This window comes from Panulirus ornatus, chromosome 34, assembly GCF_036320965.1.
Source record: "Panulirus ornatus isolate Po-2019 chromosome 34, ASM3632096v1, whole genome shotgun sequence".
NCBI classification, from domain to species: Eukaryota; Metazoa; Arthropoda; class Malacostraca; order Decapoda; family Palinuridae; genus Panulirus; species Panulirus ornatus.
In genome coordinates this window covers 15,113,230-15,130,704 of record NC_092257.1, presented here as the reverse complement: position 1 = coordinate 15,130,704, position 17,475 = coordinate 15,113,230, and the positions used below count along the sequence as shown (strand labels likewise).

The 17,475-nt window shown below is 47.6% G+C and overlaps 1 protein-coding gene across 1 annotated transcript; it reads left to right on the top strand.

Moving 5' to 3' along the window:
* The first annotated feature begins 365 nt into the window (after nt 1-365).
* On the top strand, nt 366-16,236 carry LOC139759921 (uncharacterized). Its single transcript, XM_071682541.1, has 24 exons — nt 366-591; nt 1,061-1,277; nt 1,426-1,595; nt 2,034-2,145; nt 2,326-2,425; nt 3,052-3,206; nt 3,420-3,575; nt 3,880-3,994; nt 4,987-5,067; nt 5,377-5,579; nt 6,141-6,230; nt 6,845-6,989; nt 7,733-7,842; nt 8,469-8,572; nt 9,110-9,226; nt 9,647-9,854; nt 10,729-10,863; nt 11,787-11,955; nt 12,189-12,288; nt 12,531-12,676; nt 13,817-13,930; nt 14,270-14,443; nt 14,710-14,781; nt 15,308-16,236. Exons 1-24 carry the CDS (start codon nt 575-577, stop codon nt 15,475-15,477), a joined length of 3,180 nt encoding a protein of 1,059 aa, XP_071538642.1. The 5' UTR covers nt 366-574; the 3' UTR covers nt 15,478-16,236.
* The last annotated feature ends 1,239 nt before the right edge of the window (nt 16,237-17,475 follow it).

Genomic DNA, 17,475 nt, shown 5'->3' with positions numbered 1-17,475 from the left:
TTCAAAAATGGAGGAGATAAGCATTTCGTCAATTCCATCTCCCTCGCCATCTCTCCACAACACCATCGTCAATGTAGAAAGATAAAGAACCACAGAATGAAGAGAGAGAGATGTTCGTCATGCTTCTGAATCGTACGAGAGATTCAAGGTACCGCAGACATCCTCAAATAGGGGACATCAACAACAGAAGGTGCATCGATCAAGAATTAGAAGGTATACTCCCTCTCTCTCTCTCTCTCTCTCTCTCTCTCTCTCTCTCTCTCTGGGATCACGTAGGCACGGACCGAGTCTGAGCCCGTGATAGTGAAGATAGTATCGTTTTGCGGTTCGATAATCACCCACCACAAAACAGTTACGCCCCCCTCACTTCAACTCGCGGTCTCCGACGGTCGTCCCGCCAATCATTTTATACGTGATACTAGAGAGTGTTGCAAGCTTACATGAGATCAGTTCCCGCTAACAACATCCCAAGACATTAGCGGAGAACGCTAGGACCGCGGTAGTACCTGAAGCTGTGGAAGAGGAGGTGTCTAGCACAAGAAAGGAGTGAGGCGGAGGCGCCACAAGGGACGTAATGTTTGGTGGAAGAAGGTACGTCGTGTTACTTGCTTGTCAGGGGAAGGTACGTGTTATATGTCTGGTAGGGGAAGGTACGTGTTATATGTCTGGTAGGGGAAGGTACGTGTTAATATATGCCAGGGAAGGGTACGTGTTAGATGTACATAGGGGAAGTTATGTACAAGATGTTAGCCTGGAGAAGTCTTTGTGGTAAAGTGAAGTTTAGATAATTAGAAAAGTTATCATCACGCAGTATCTAAGCTTTGGATGTTTATATGATGGTCATGATGTCGTCATACATATTCTGAAAGATGAATATTGCATAAAATGAATGGTAGAAACAGACCGGCTATCAACACTTGATAGATATGAAGAGAAAGCAAAGCTATACTGGTGAAGGTGGCTGACTGGGTCGATATCACAGCAGCAGGGTAGACCCCCCAACTTCAACTAAGGAAAGACAGTGTTTGAGATGAGTGTGCTGCATTTCTCGTGCCCCCAGGGAGGTGTTCGCCCTATGGCTCCTGCAGCAGTACCTCCTCGTCATCTCGGTGTCGGGGGTCAGTGTGGAAGGGGACGTGGGAGGTAGAGAAGCAGAGGAGTTCCCCAAGTGCGCCAATGTCTCCGACATAGACAACATGATGAACCCGGCGCCAGATTATCTTCAGACGCTACAGGGTTCCTTCTCACTCGTCCTGGAGATGACCTTGATGAGACAGGTGAATACACACACACACACACACACACACACACAAGCGCTGCCTGATCCACTCCTCTTTGTTCTCTGAGATGATTGTCATTGAGTCAAAGACCCAGACCTCCTCCACGTCGCCATGTCCCTCACCTCTCCTTTCCTACCCTCCGCAGAAGAAGACCTACTACGTGGAAGAAGTCCGGGAGCGGACGGTGGCTCACGGCCACACGATCGACACGGGCTCCGTCCACATCAGACACAACGGGAGCCTCGTCTCTTACTACTACTACCCTCCTGACGGTGCTATGGTCGAGGAGATGGACGGAGTATGTCGCCTGGTGGGGTAAGTCGACGCAGATAAGAATGAGTTAGGCCTTCTCTTGGAGAGGTCGAATGGGGTGCGTATTGTAATGAGCTAGTGTTGTGTGTGTGTGTGTGTGTGTCAGGAGGGTACTCCTCTGAGATCACAGACGATGTTTTGATATGAACTGTTGATCGTCTTTTTTAGCATTTAAATCAGACTTCTTCATAGTCAGGATAGATATGTAATGTCTGTCATCACATCATCTCTTGCACAAGCGATGAGGCGGACAGACTTAACTGTACGTGTACGATCATAGAAGTAAATAGTCGAAGGCTGTCACTGCTTCATCTATCGAACCAGGGCTGAGGTTTAGCGGTGGGTGATGGCAGCGCTGGCGGGTTATGGAAGTATTACTGGTAAAGGTGGTCATGGTGTGATGATGGTCATGGTGTGATGATGGTCATGGTGATGTTCCAGGACGGGAGTGCCTCCGTTCCATCCCTGGGGATGGTGGGATCCTGAACCGTCACACGGCGACATGTTGTACGGGCCGTCCACGATGATTCGCCTCTCCCACTTCTTCAACAAGGTTATGATTACTACTTTTATTATCGTTATATTTATCATTATCATTGGTAGTAGTAGCAATAGTAGCAGTAGTAGAAGTAGTAGTAGTAGTAGTTGTAGTAGTAGTAGTAGTAGTTGTAGTAGTAACTGTAATAACTGACTGCAGCAGTGACCTTCCCTGACCTGGCGTGTCTCTCCACAGAGGTACCTGGGAGGTCATCGGGTTGTCAACGGGGTCTTGTGCCAGCGTTGGGAGGCCTGTGAGGGAGCCGGGGAGATCGAAGTCTACTATTACTTCTCGGGTGAGTCCCTCAGGCATGGCTGGGCTGATCCGGTTCTGAAAGTGAGGACCTCGATGGCTCGCGGCCTCTTAAGACGACGTAGTCAAACGTAAGGGGACATTTAAGAGGTGGATCTGTTGTGGTTGGAGGACACTACTGTTGGTGGGGGGGTTACCGCTTCAGTGACGACTTTGTAAACGGGGACAGTTTTCTGTGAGGATCTCGCAAGTGAGGGACAAGAATTACCTAGCGGTGGGAACCTTGTAGCTGAAGGTGGGACTCGTTTTTTTTTTTTAAACAGGTATCTTGCTGTTTGTGGCTCATCTGTAGGGATGAAGCACTGTGAACGTTCCCTCTCTCACATGAGCAACCCTTTGTTCAGCTTCTTTTTTCAGTGAAGATCAGACTACATATATATATCCCAATCATCATATAAGAGTTATAGATGTTTTTGATAAAGTATTGCTATACCTCCACAACATGCATAGGTTATTTGTGCTCCTGTATAGCAAAGGTCCCTTCAGTTTTAGTGGATTCCTGACTCTATGTATGATGGCTAGGAGAAGGGGGGACATCTTTTCGAAATGAACCTGTTCGTGATCACTGGTGACGGAGGGTCATCTCGATCTCACTCGTCCCTCCCACAGAGAACCCGTGGCAGATGGCTGAGGCGGGTTACTTACAAGAGGGTGGAGGTAGCTTCCCCATCCAGTGGGAGGTCATGTTCATGGACGCGTCTGAGAGGGTGCAGTACAACATCTTCAGCTTCCTCCCCTTCCTTCACGACACGACGCTGTCAGAGGTACGTAAGAGAGAGAGAGAGAGAGAGAGAGAGAGAGAGAGAGAGAGAGAGAGAGAGAGAGAGAGAGAGAGAGAGAGAGGAGGACTAAATTCAGTATCACATAGATCACTTCTTAATGGACGTGAACCAGTTAAATCGATAACCCGAAATGACCTAGACCAACTGGCTGTAGAAATGTTGACTGACCCTCCTTGTTATTCCCGGTGATCCTAGACGCCCCGCGGGGAGTCCTGCGAAGGAATGGTCAGCCAGGTGCCCGGGGCCATCCTGCCAAGGATCCCAACCCACTTCTCCTTGTACCAGGAGGTCGTCACCAACCCTTCCATCGACGGAAGAAGCTTCGGCACCCAGACCTTGATTAAGGTCAAGGTACGTCATGACCTGAGTTGGGAGGAGGGGGACGTAAGGGACTTCAAGCTTAAAGGTAACGTTGAGATGTGAGGTCAGATTACGGACTTGAGAGCACTTGCAAAAGCATTTGTTTCATAGAGTATTTTAGGAGATTCTAAGTATCTATACAGATTCTAAGACCATTTTGGTAGGACACTGAGAGTGTTTGATTAAACGAGAGCAATCCAGTATTGTCTAGGAATACGTAGGTAGATAGATTCTCCAGGGTCTGTGAGTGAAGTGAGTGAGGCTGAATCCTTTCTTCTCCTTTCCCACCACACAGCTCACCTACAACCATCCGTGGTCGCTCATCAGGCTGGACTACCGCCCTATACTCCTAACTGACACCCCTTACTACACCACTGACCTCCTCATCGTCATCCATGACTTCAACACAGGTCAGTCCAGGTCATTGGGTCACCCATGGCTTCAACACAGGTCAGTCTAGGTCATTAGGTCACCCATGGCTTCAACATAGGTCAGTCCAGGTCACTGGGTCACCCATGGCTTCAACACAGGTCAGTCCAGGTCATTAGGTCATCCATGGATTCAACACAGGTCAGTCCAGGTCATAGGGTGATTCATAACTGTAACACAGGTCAGTTTAGACACCATAGGGTCATCCATGGCTTCACCACAGGTTAGGTCAAGTCATTGGGTCATCCATGGCTTCACCACAGGTTAGGTCAAGTCATTGGGTCATCCATAGCCTCACCACAGGTCAATCAAAGTCAATCTGCTGATTAGACGAGGTCATCCAGCCTTCTGTACACCAGTCCTTCACACTGACCTCAGCTCACACTTCTTTACATACTTACACACACACTTGTAATCATCGTCTTATGGTAAGCTCTGCTGTGGATTTTATTCTGACTGACTTATAAGTATAGGTGTCTCAAGAACATTTTCCAAGTGTAGACAAAACCAGACGAACACCTCGTCATAAGTGTACTTTTCGTAGCTGATTTTCAAATGTCGGAGACGAGGGCGTATAAGAGACGTTCAGAGATGTCACAATGCGTATCGAACATGAATTACAGTTAGGGGAAAAGATATGAGAAGTGATTACATAATGATTATTAGATGATTACATTTGAGGATGATTAATCCACAGCAGCAGGTGCTTCTTAACTCCCGAAAAAGGTCTGTATATAGATAGGAATGACCTTTGAACTCTTCATTCTATCGGCATGACCTTTGACCTCCTCATTCTATTGGTATGACCTTTGAACTCCTCATTCCGTTGGCATGACCTTTGACCTCCTCATTCTATTGGCATGACCTTTGATCTCCCCATTCCATTGGCATGACCTTGGAACTCCTCATTCCATTGGCATGAACTTTGTCTTCCTCATTCTATTAGCATGACCTTTGACCTCCTCATCCCCAGGTGTTCAGTACGTGATTGACTCCAGTTTGGGTAACTGCACCAGAGGTCGTATACCCAGGAACTTCTTCGACAACAATCTTGGTGAGTTTTCTTTTAAACAACTTCGTTAAAATATGAAAAAAAAAAAAAAATTGACAAATCTAATGTTGAATTGCTCTTGATTCACAGGGGGTCAAAGATGGCTGCTATTGTGTAAATTGTGGATACAGTGGGCAGGGGTTCATACCTGGGAGTCGGGGAGACACGGGTTCGACTCTCCGTGCGGGCTAGACTGAAGAGGTGCAGTGGGTTCTTAGCTGTGACTTGACCTGGCGGTATCCCAGTGACCCGTCCCATGACCTGGTGGTATCCTAGTGACCTGTCTCATGACCTGGTTCTCTCGTCCCACAGGCGGGATGTTCGGTACTGGGGACACCATGTTGACCCCTGACCAGCTGTTCCACCTGGACGACTCCTACGCCCTGGTTGGTTCCAGGTCAACCAGGGGCATCTCCAGTGACCTCTGGACCTCCACCCGCAGCGACATCCCTGACCTCTCCACCGGCGGCCTCCAGAACTACCCGAAGGCCGTCCTCGAGTACTACTTCACCAAGGTGAGCCTCAGAACTACCCGAAGGTCGTCCTCGAGTACTACTTCACCAAGGTGAGCCTCAGAACTACCCAAAGGTCGTCCTCGAGCACTACTTCACCAAGGTGAGCCTCAGAACTACCCGAAGGTCGTCCTCGAGCACTACTTCAACAAGGCGAGTCTCAGAGCTACCCGAAAGCCGTCCTCGAGTACTACTTCACCAAGGTGATCCTCGGAACTACCTAAGGGTCGTCCTTGAGTACTACTATACCAAGTGTAAACTCAGAAGGAGAAGCTCAGACCTTCCTTAAGGTTATCCTCGAGCATTAACCTTCACAAGGATGAGGTTCAGAACTACTCAAGTACAACCTCATTAACACCCCAGTATACATATTCTCACCCTAGTATACATATATACATATAATGTTACCCCAATATACATATTCTTACCCCAGTATACACACACGTGCATATCATGTTACCACAGTATATACGTTCTTACCCCAGTATGTTTACTCTCTCGTCAATGCTCTCCTGTTCTATTCTTCATGCCCTGTTGACTTCCCTTCCTTCTCCCCACCCACAGAGCTACGAGAGCACGCCGGAGGGGATAGAGGAGGTGGATACACCCCTGCGAAGCGACCTGTTCGTCTACAACACCACAGATCCCCAGCAGGTAAGCACCTACAGGAGTTGTGTGTGTGTGTGTCTGTCTGTGTTGTGTTCCTGTCTGGAGATGATCTAGGGTGAGGCGACAAGAAGCTTAATCTTGTCTCGTGGAGTAAGCTTACGGGGCTGTAAGCTTTATGCTGTGGCGTGAACGCAAGATTGAGTAAGTATTATGCAGTGATGTGAGGTGATGAGACCCTAATATTTGTCCAGTAGTGTGGGGCTAAGACACACTAAACTCTTTCAGTGGTGTTAGTTCAAGACACACACACACACACACACACACACACACACGTCTTCCCCATTACAGTCCTTGCCACTTGGCCACTTGGCGTGCAACAAGGGGAACCCAAATAGAAGAACCCATTGAAAAGTATTCACTGAGGGTAAAACCCGCTGGAAGGACCCACCGAGAGAACCCATCATGAGAACCCATAACGATAACGAACCAACCTGGGATATCCCAATTAACCCGACTGTTCCATTCCCCGTTGTTCCCCTCCTACAGTTAACTGATGGGAGACGAACCATCTCATGTCCCTGTTCCATTCCCCTTCGTTCCTCTCCTACAACTAGAGACGAGCCATCACACCTCCCTGCTGTTCCATTCCTCTCCTGCAGGTGGCGTTCATGGTGACGACCAACATTTACGACTTCAACGTCGTCAAGATGTACACAGAGGACGAGTTCAGGGTCGAGGAATGCTTCGAGGCCGACGTGGAAGATGAATGGTCCTACGTCGTGGTTGTGTTCCCCACCACAACAGGTTAGAAACACTATGTTGTGGTTGTGTTCCCCACCACAACAGGTTAGAAACACAATGTTGTGGTTGTGTTCCCCTCCACCACAACAGGTTAGAAACACAATGTTGTGGTTGTGTTCCCCACCACAACAGGTTAGAAACACAATGTTGTGGTTGTGTTCCCCTCCACCACAACAGGTTAGAAACACAATGTTGTGGTTGTGTTCCCCACCACAACAGGTTAGAAACACAATGTTGTGGTTGTGTTCCCCTCCACCACAACAGGTTAGAAACACTATGTTGTGGTTGTGTTCCCCTCCACCACAACAGGTTAGAAACACTATGTTGTGGTTGTGTTCCCCACCACAACAGGTTAGAAACACAATGTTGTGGTTGTGTTCCCCACCACAACAGGTTAGAAACACAATGTTGTGGTTGTGTTCCCCACCACAACAGGTTAGAAACACAATGTTGTGGTTGTGTTCCCCACCACAACAGGTTAGAAACACTTTTCTTTTATCATTTTTATACATCATTGACTAAATTGGTGACAGGCCTTACGATGTACGATGATGAAGAGATAAGAATAACCAGCGATAATGGTAGACTGAAGTATTGACTCCTTTTAAGATATGGTATTTCAATGGTCTACCCATTTTCTTTTCTACATGAGCGACAGGACAGTCGTTTGGACTGAATGGAAGTGTGAGAAACGTTTCTTTCTTTCTCTATTTCTCTTATTTCTTTCTTTTCTCTCCTTCTTTCAGCGGAAGATATGGAAGCCGTGAGCGAGAACGAGGATCTGTTTCGAGGTGAAGTCTTTTCTCTTGTGGCAAAATATGGCCAGATGTCTCCCGTGCGCATCGCCTCCATTGATGTAGGTACTTCATCATATCTCCACCATTGATGTTGGTACTCCACTATATCTCCATTATTGATGTAGGTACTCCACCATATCTCCACCAATGATGTAGGTATTCCAACATATCTCTACCATTGATGTAGGTATTCCAACATATCTCCATCACTGATGTAGGTGCACCAACATATCTCCACCAGTGATGTAGGTATATCAGATCTCCACCATTGATATAGGTTCTCCAGATCACCACCACCATTGATGTAGGTACACTAGATCAACACCTTTTGACGTGGGTACCCCCAGATCTCCACCATTGATGTAGGTACCCTCCAAAAACATTCCCCATTGATGTAGTCATCTTAGTTTATCTCCTTTTTTTTTCAAGATAACGAGTTATATCAAGAATGATAAAAACATTTATGATAACATTAGATGAACAATGTAGTCAAATTTAGATGAGGAATGACATGACCAGAATACCCATCTTTATTTGGGTCGTTAGTTAAAAGAAAAAGAGATAATCATTAGTTCTTTCGTCTAGAAGAGTAGTTGCCATGTATGTCTACCAGTGTAGGATATTACAGGAGATGTCCCTGTACAAGTCTTGCCTTACAGAAGGAGGTCTTCTACCACCCCTCTAGGTGTCTATCGGCATCGCTGCGCCAGGAACAGACTCCCACGCCGCAAACGTGATCCTCGCGTCACTCAAGGTGTTGGACAAGGCCCCCTACATCCTCTCCTACGTGTGAGTCACTTGATTCTACCTGCAGGAGGTGTCTTACCCCTTGTATTGGGTGTGGATCCTTCGTCCTCCTTCTAGCGACTGTTTTACGTCATATAATTATGTTTGGATCCTCCATCCTGCTTCTAGCAGTTGCTTTACATCTTTTTAAGTTGGTTTGGATCCTTCATCCTACTTCTAGCGAGTGTTTTACGTCTAATGATTGGGTTTGGATTCTTCATATTACACGCAAAAGTTATTTCACATATTGTCATGGATGTAGATCCTTTTATCTTAACGTGTAGAAGGTATTTCATAAGTCGACTTCGGTGTAGATCCTTCATCCTAGTTGAAGAGGGTGATCTCACACCTCATGAAAGGGAAACACGCAACAAACACTATTCATTAGGATCACGTTATACATAGATACCGTCTTGTATAATGGAGGAACACAAGGGGTTGATCATAGAGGTGTATGGCACGTCTTGAATTATACACGATGAAGGAGAGGGACGAAGAAGGAGAGAATTAGGTTACATATGAGGATGGCTTCTCCTGCAGGGAGCCGATGGACACACTGGACCCGGTGCCAGGCGTCAACGAGCCCAAGTTTGAGGACATAACCTCCGCCGCCGACTGCGCCGAGCTGTGCTCCCTCGAGAAGAACTTCAAGTGCAGGTAAGTTCTCTTTGACTTGCTGGAGGCGTGACACACACACACACACACACACACACACACACACACACACACACGATATACATAAATCTAAGAAGTATAGACTACCTTCCTACACACCCAATATTCACCTACCTACACTACTAGTTTCTAAAACGTAGAATATAAAGCTACATCTATGAGCCAGACAGAAATAACTTAAGAAATAATTATAAGATACTGGTACGTTGGCTGGTCATGTGTGTGTCTATGTGTCTCTGTGTGTGTGTGTGTGTGTGTGTCGTGATGAGAATTTGACTCGCGCCATGACAGCGGGCTGGCATTACCAGATGCCAAAGAGATGAGACCCCCTGGTCAAGGGCCCTGTACTCCAGAGCGCCACCCACCACTCTCTCGTCTCCGTTCCTCTCTCCCGTCCGACAGATCCTTCCATCACTGTGGTGGCGACACCTGCTACTTGAGCAGGACGGAAGCCAGCGACGGAGAGCCTGACTACAGCGTGCAAGGCTGCCACCTCTGGGTCCAAGCCGTCGCAAACCAGAGCCTCCCCGACCTGCCCACGGACCAAGCCTACTCCAACCTCCTCACCGCCATCATGCATGATTTCATCACCATCTTCCTGATCTACGAGGTGACGTCCTCGCGAGACGATGTCCTCGCGAGGTGACGTCCTCGCGAGGTGACGTCCTCGCGAGGTGACGCCCTCGCGAGGTGATGTCTCCGCGAGGTGACTTCCTCGCGAGGTGATGTCCTCGCGAGGTGATATCCTCGCGAGGTGATGTCCTCGCGAGGTGACGTCCTCACGAGGTGACGTCCTCTCACGAGGTGACGTCCTCGCGAGGTGATGTCCTCGCGAGGTGATGTCCTCACGAGGTGACGTCCTCACGAGGTGACGTCCTCTCGCGAGGTGATGTCCTCGCGAGACAACGTCCTCACGAGGTGACGTCCTCGCGAGATGACGTCACTCCTAATGGCAACTTTACGCTCAGTTTGTATCGCCTCGGGTTTTAGCCAGACCCCGTTAAGAGGTTATTCATTTCCTGTCCGCTCCATTTACGGTATCAGGTCATGTAGGGTTGTGATAGTTAATGTCATTTGTCCTCTATATTGCCAGCCATTTTCATGAGCTAACACGACAGCGTCTTATCAAGAGCCGTCTATTGTGAGGAATACATATCACATTCGAGTTAAGAAGAGTCTTGGGTTTGGCAGTTACTAGGAACATCTTGAGGACAACAGACTCGGATGATGGATGGTGTCACTAGAGGGGGGTAGTGGATGATGGATGGTGTCAGCAGAGGGGGCAGTGGATGATGGATGTGGTCACCAGAGGGGGCAGTGGATGATGGATGTGGTCACAGTAGACGACGTATATGATGTGTCAGGTATTAACATATCTTTCTCTCTTCTCTTCCTCTTATCCTCCCTCCTTCATCCTGTCTCTCCTCCACCTCCCCTTTCCTCTCTCCTCCTCCCTCTCTCCCTCTCTCCCTCCCTCGGTGCAGGGGAAGGGGTTTAAGCTGACGGCTTCGGAGGCCCTGCACTACAGAACGCCCGACCCTCTAGCGCCCATAAGGAGTGAGTTCTCCCTGGAGTCCCGCAGGACCGTCCTCCGCTACCCTGACGACGCTCTCCCTCAGGTTGGTAGTGGTGGTGGTGGTGTGGGTGGGTGGGTGACACGCCGTCCTCCTCCCTCCCTCAGCACGAGCCCAACGCTTAATAGTCTCACGGTAACTCGTGAAATAATAAAGAAAATCCTGACGAGAAAAAAGAACGTCTCATGAATGTAATTACGAGAGAGAGAGAGAGAGAGAGAGAGAGAGAGAGAGAGAGAGAAACGAGACAACTTTTACGAACGTAAATGAAGGACAAGAGAAAAGATAAACGTAAACAATACGTCTCACGGATACAAGAGACACGAAAGACTTCGTGGAAATAAACACGAAGGTTCACAAGGTTTGTTCATTAAAACTGATTGATTACGAAAGTTAAGATGTCAGAAACATCAACATTAACGGAGAGGAGAAGTGGAAGAGACTGTTGGAGTGTTGACGTATCATGTCATCGGATTTTCCAAAGATTTCTGGTAATTTGAGGAGATTAAAATGTCAGTCATTCTTATGGACTGATCCTCTGAGTTAGCTATTGTTAGAAGTTCTCGATGACTTTCCTCAGATATTCTTAGTCAATATCTACAGATTGTAAGTTATATCAGTTAGCTGTTATCCTGTTATCTGTTGAGGTTGTTATCCTGTTATCTGTCGAGGCTGTTGTCCTGGACTTCAACATTACTAATAACCACATACCATATTTACATCTACATTTGCCAGTGTTTTAAGAGATTGAGTTGATTGATGGATCTTATGAGATGATCAACAATAGAATACCAACAATAAATGATCAACAATAAAAGACCATGACGTAATAATAATCATGGGGAGACAAGGAGAGATTGTACGACTCTAAAAGAGGATTTCAGACACTCATAAACTCCTCATAATTTCTTCTTCCTATTCACCAATTCTTGACCTTCTTCCTCCTCCTCACGCCCCTGGGGAAACAGATTACCAGCCAGGAGGAGTGTATGACCCTGTGTATCAGCTGGAGGGCCTACAGGTGTCTGACGATTGCCTATCTGTCGAAGCAACAGGAGTGCCGTCTCTCAGCCACTCCCTATGGGGACCTCAGCTCCTCCGCCCTCAAGCCTCAGAGTGACTCCGATGTCTTCAGCCGTGAGTCTTTCTGAGTCGTTCTCATTCTAGTCTTGTGGAGTCACGGTGCGCCACGGCTTAGTCCTCTTTGTCTGGAATCGTGTTGTCTTTTTTTTAGTCTGTGTCATTCCTTGTGAGTCATGATATTCGTAAGGGCTTAGATCATCTCGCACGAGTCTCTTAATTTTTTAGATCGATCCGTATCCTATGTGTTACCTCACCTGACGATGCCCTTAGCTGATGTCCTCCTGCAGGCACATACCTGAGTGAGTACAGCCCCGTGCTCGGGGGCGTGGCCCTCAACATCTCTGGCCTGGTGTACAGCAACGTGGGCAGCCTAGAGACGTGCGCCAGGTCAGTGACACGACTTCACGTGAGAATCCTTGAAGCATTTTGGGTAATATGTCCTCGATTCTCCACAGTGTCTCTTCAAATTACGTAAAACAAACTACCTATTGATGAAAAATGTATCTCAAGATTTTACCCTGTTTTATCCAGTATTTCTTTTTTTATTCGTGATATTTGATGAATCTTTCATTCCCTTTTCTCGGTTCTCTCCTTCCTCGTCTGCTCCTTCCTGGCTGGGCCCCCTCCAGGTACTGTTCGGAGGAGAAGAGCATCGACTGTCGCAGCTTCGAGTGGTGCCACGAGGAGCAGGCCTGCCATCTGCACCCCGAGCACTTCCTTGACGTGGTGGACAGCGGCAACTACACCACCCACGCCTCCTGCATCCACTTTTCCAGTAAGGTCCTCCTCCTCAGCCACTTCCCCACACCTCCTACATCCAATGCTTTGATAAGGTCCTCCTCCACCCCGTGTGACACCTCCTCACACGTCCTGCATCTACTCCTTCAGTAAGGTCCTCAACCTCTGGTACCTCCCCACACCCTCTGCATCTACTCCTTCAGTAAGGTCCTCAACCTCTGGTACCTCCCCACACCCTCTGCATCTACTCCTTCAGTAAGGTCCTCAACCTCTGGTACCTCCTCACACCCTCTGCATCTACTCCTTCAGTAAAGTCCTCCTCCGCACTGTCTGACACCTCCACACACCCCATGTATCTACCAATCCAGTCCTCCTCTCGTTCTCACTCTTGCCTTTTCCTCCTCCCTTGTTCCACCGGGCCAGGACCTGTCTTCTTGCCCACGTCTGATCTCATCATCCGTTCTGATGTTAACTTAGGTCACCCTCGAGCAGCCAGACACCCTGAGAACAGGAGAGAAAGAGAGAAAAAAAAGAGGAGAAATTCTTATATGTTTCCTATGAGTATTTTGACACCACCCCACAAGGTCAAGTAAAGTCATATCGTTTCTTGACCCTCCAACTCGTCTTGTAAGAAATCTAATAACAGATTTCTGATGTCTTGACATTTACACATCATCACATGGCTAATTCTTTCTTGTTATTTTTTTTCCATCCCCTGTTTGTTTACGAGTGTTCTCATTTTTCTTTCTGGCTTCACGATCATTTCAGTTAACGACCCAATTGCATTTTTAAGTGACTTGTACGTCTTAAGTCGCACGTGTTAATGTTCTTTTAAGTGTATTGATTGACTTGTAGTGTTCCACATCTGTTCGTCACGTCTTAACATGCACTCAGGGGTGTTCTAGATATATCTATTTACCCAAGGAGTCACCAACCTTTGTTCTAGTTTCTCTAGATATTTAGAAATTGTCACATTTCTCAATGTTATGTCTGTTTTTACCATAGAGACACGTCCTTTCCTCATGTTCTTTTTTTTTCTAAATTCCCTTTGCTTTGAGTCCTGCTGAGCTGGCCTCATCACTCCGTCTTGGCGTGTGAATGTTGCCAGTTTTCTAGCGAGTGTTGGGGTGGGTGTTGGACTGGAGGTAACTGAGTCACGTCTTCCCTACCTTGGCAGCCAAGATGGACCAGAGTTTCTCCCAGCACCCGACGCAGGGGATGACCACGGACCAACACACTCTCCGGGCGGTCAATTCCGACGCGTCCGCATGCGCCAAGATCTGCTTGGAAGGTGAGTCTTAAGGGAATTATATCATTGTCTGGAGATAGACAGGATGCACGGGCTGTAATTGGGTAGAGGGAGGAAGATTTGTTAGTGATATTACAGGGAGTTCATGCCTAGGGAGGAAGTACAGGCTGTATCTTTCGAATCGGACGAAATAGATCGCCCCTGTAACCAATTTTGAAGTGTCCCTTTGTATTTCAAGAAGGAAATGTTCATCCCCTAAGCAAACTTTTATATTTATCTGGTCGTCGAAGTGTCCAACCTCCGACACTTCCCCTTCGTCACCTGAACTCTGATGTTATGATCGTATTAAAAGTATTTTACCGCCATCTATCACACCGGCAGAAGCGTCGCCAGTGTGCGAGAGCTTCGACTTCTGCAGTTCGTGTGACAATGACGACTACGAAGTGTGTGGGGAGGTCAACGCTGGCACGAGAAACCTCTGCTTCACTGGGACGCACCACCTGGGCGAGCCAGGCGTCCAGCTCGCCTCCGCCTCCCACTGTCGGCACTACTCGAGTAAGTTGGTATCCCTGGGATGTTCCCTCCTGAAGCACTCACTGCAGGTGGGCGCTGGCACTGCAGGGATGGTTTGATGGTGTAATGGCAGTGCACTATCACTGTTCAGTGCAGTGATACTCTTTTGTAGTTGCCTGTACGTGACAGTGTTAAGAGTAGTGACTTATGGACTGCAGTGAACTTATTCATAGCTCTTATTTTGCGACGGTGTCTGATGACCTGTGTGAATTGCCTTGTCTCACACCCCTGACCTCTGACCTACACAGGAGAGTACTTCGGGGAGATGGACTACGCTTCCTGGGTCGAGAGCAGAGGGCCTCATGCCATGTACGCGGCGGGTAAGTCATCCACATCCAGTACGAACACTTTCTTCGGCTCCTGTTCAGGTGAGGTGTGGTGGGAGGGAGCTTAAGTTATCTACTCCCGGCGTCTCAGTTCCTACAGTCACACCTCTCTCTCTCTCTCTCTCTCGCTCTCTCTCTCTCTCTAACCACATCTCATCCTCGATCGTAGGCGCCTTACCGTCATACTGACGGATCCACTGTCGCAGTAACACCTTCGGACACCTCCCTGTGTCTTCAGGTACCTCACTTTCCACAAATGACAGCCTGCGACAATCAGTGTCCCGTAACCTTCAGATTCTTATCAAAATCCTTATCTATTTATCTCAACTGTTTGATGATCATCTGTCTGGAAGAAGAAAATTGTGACTCGGTGTAATGTTTCTGACTCTTATCTTATCTTTCGTAAATCTCAGGAGGATATTATCTCATTATCTTTCTCAAGAATCTCTTTTTTCTCATCTCTCTCTCACAACCACAACGTCACACCACCTTCGTCACTAACTTCCTGCTCCTCCCGCAGGTGACATGACGGGTCTGGCCATCGGGATGTTGGTGCTGGGGGCGCTCCTGGTGATCGGGTTCCTTTACGCCCTTATCGCCTGCAGTCCCGAGGGCACGAGACCTCCGCAGAAGGACCCCGTCATCTCCTTCGTCAACCTCCAGCTCACACAGGGAGAGTCGGAGTCCTAGGAAGCGAGGAACAGCCCATCAAACCCAAAGGATACCGTACTCTCAGCTTTAAGGAACGAGGGAGACTAGGAAGGTCTCCGTCGTGTCTACAAGATTCTCTTCACTGTTCGAATCTTCGTCGTCATCTCCGCATTTCCCCGTCAGCTCCTTCATCCAACGTAACCCACAGAGGTCTTCAGGGGCTTCTCAACGCCTTCGGAAACCTCCCCCACAAGGAACTATCCATCTTAGACCACCTAGACAACATCTAGAATGCCTTTGGAATCCTCGTCGTCACCTAGATTATCTAGATATTCCTAATGTCATCTAGAGCCCATGGGGTCGTCTCCGTCGCTATCTAGATGCCTCAGTCACCGGCCACACGTCTCTAGAATCATTCAGAAGTTGCCAGCGTCCGACAGGAGCCATATGATGTAGGCGATCTCTGGGGGTCCTCCACGTACCATTTCATCCTCACCACCAATGGACGCCACTGTTGCCATGAGGGAGAAGGCCCTCCTCCTCCTCCTCCTCCTCAACCTCCTCCTCCTCCTCAGCGTGTCGAGGATTCCTCAAAACAAGCCTTGAGAGTCACTCCAACGCCACAGAAACACGTTCTTCCCTAACACCTGGTTGATATTCTCTTGTTCATAAGAACTCATGCGGTGATCCACCACACACACACACACACACACCAAACACACGTCACAGAACCAATCAGTGAGACACATGTGTGTTGACTGATCAATATATCCGTGATCAATAAACGATTAATGCTTATGGGATTCGATATTTTCAACGTGATGACCTCGTGTTGGTAACATGAATGTACAGTGTGTGTGAATGTGTGTGTGTGTGTGTGTGTGTGTGCAAATTTTATACTTTCTCAAATAGATTTTTCGATGAGGGAAACACAGAACCAAAAGTGATGGAAAGATAGATCCATGACATTAACTCAATCTAAACAGAATATCAAGCTACCAAACCTGATAACTCTTTTCTCTCTCTCTCTCTCTCTCTCTCTCTCTCTCTCTCTCTCCCCCACACCAGTTTCCACAGCCCCTCATATCCCGGCCCCCTCCCTCCCTCCCTCCCTCCTCCAACATTCCGCAGTTCCCGCCGCCACACCACCACCATCGCCCCCAAACCCCCACTCCACCTCCACATCCTCCTTCCTCCCTCACCCCCTCACCCTCCCACACTCCCCAGGTCTTCCTCCCTCCTCCTCCTCCACTCTCCCCACTTTCAAGGTACAGCCTTGCCGGCTCGTTCCTGCTTCATACACCTCGAACATATATATATAATGACACACCTCCTGCACACAACCATGAGTCAGGCTCCTGCCTCCCAACACCACCTTTGAAAAAAAATAAAAGAAGGCGGAAAATTTCCTTCATTCATGAATGACCATAAAGGGAGCGAATGATAACAATTTCTTTCATCAATTTCTTTCATCGTGAATAACCTTCAGAAGCGAAACTTTTAGGTGATTGAAAAACCACGAAAAAAAAAAGAGAAGAAATACAGACACTATTGTGAGGTAAGTTATCAAAGACCTTGACAAAGATAAATCAAATTATCTGAGTTACCCTTCAATAAATTAAGGTCAGCTGAAGCATAATTGATTACGATGTAATGTCGTAACCTAAGGCATCGTAAATGATAATGAATTTACTGGACATCTTCAACTAATTATGACATTAATAAACTTTGCGATGAATTATCCTATGGTTACGTATCAAGATATAGCAACAAAAAACGGGATGTTGGGGAAAAATGGAAATGAGGCTTTCTGTTGTTGGTAACTCAGCAATCGACCTCTATAGATAGACAGTCGTGACGTCATAGGTCCCAGCTGGAGGCCGGGGGTTGCCCACATATCCTGTGGTTTTCCCCAAGCAGGACAACTGTCACTGAACAACATATGATCACAACTCACAACAGAAGATGCATTCACTCCTTCGCACGTTATCTAATGAAAGATCTTATTTACCATACAAAAAACGCATATACACACAC

What these genes read in the sequence shown, in the direction of transcription:
- LOC139759921 (XM_071682541.1), top strand. An exon ending in CCATCTTCCTGATCTACGAG is followed by an intron (nt 9,855 to 10,728) that starts GTGACGTCCTCG and finishes CCCTCGGTGCAG; the next exon opens with GGGAAGGGGTTTAAGCTGAC. An exon ending in TCATGCCATGTACGCGGCGG is followed by an intron (nt 14,782 to 15,307) that starts GTAAGTCATCCA and finishes CTCCTCCCGCAG; the next exon opens with GTGACATGACGGGTCTGGCC.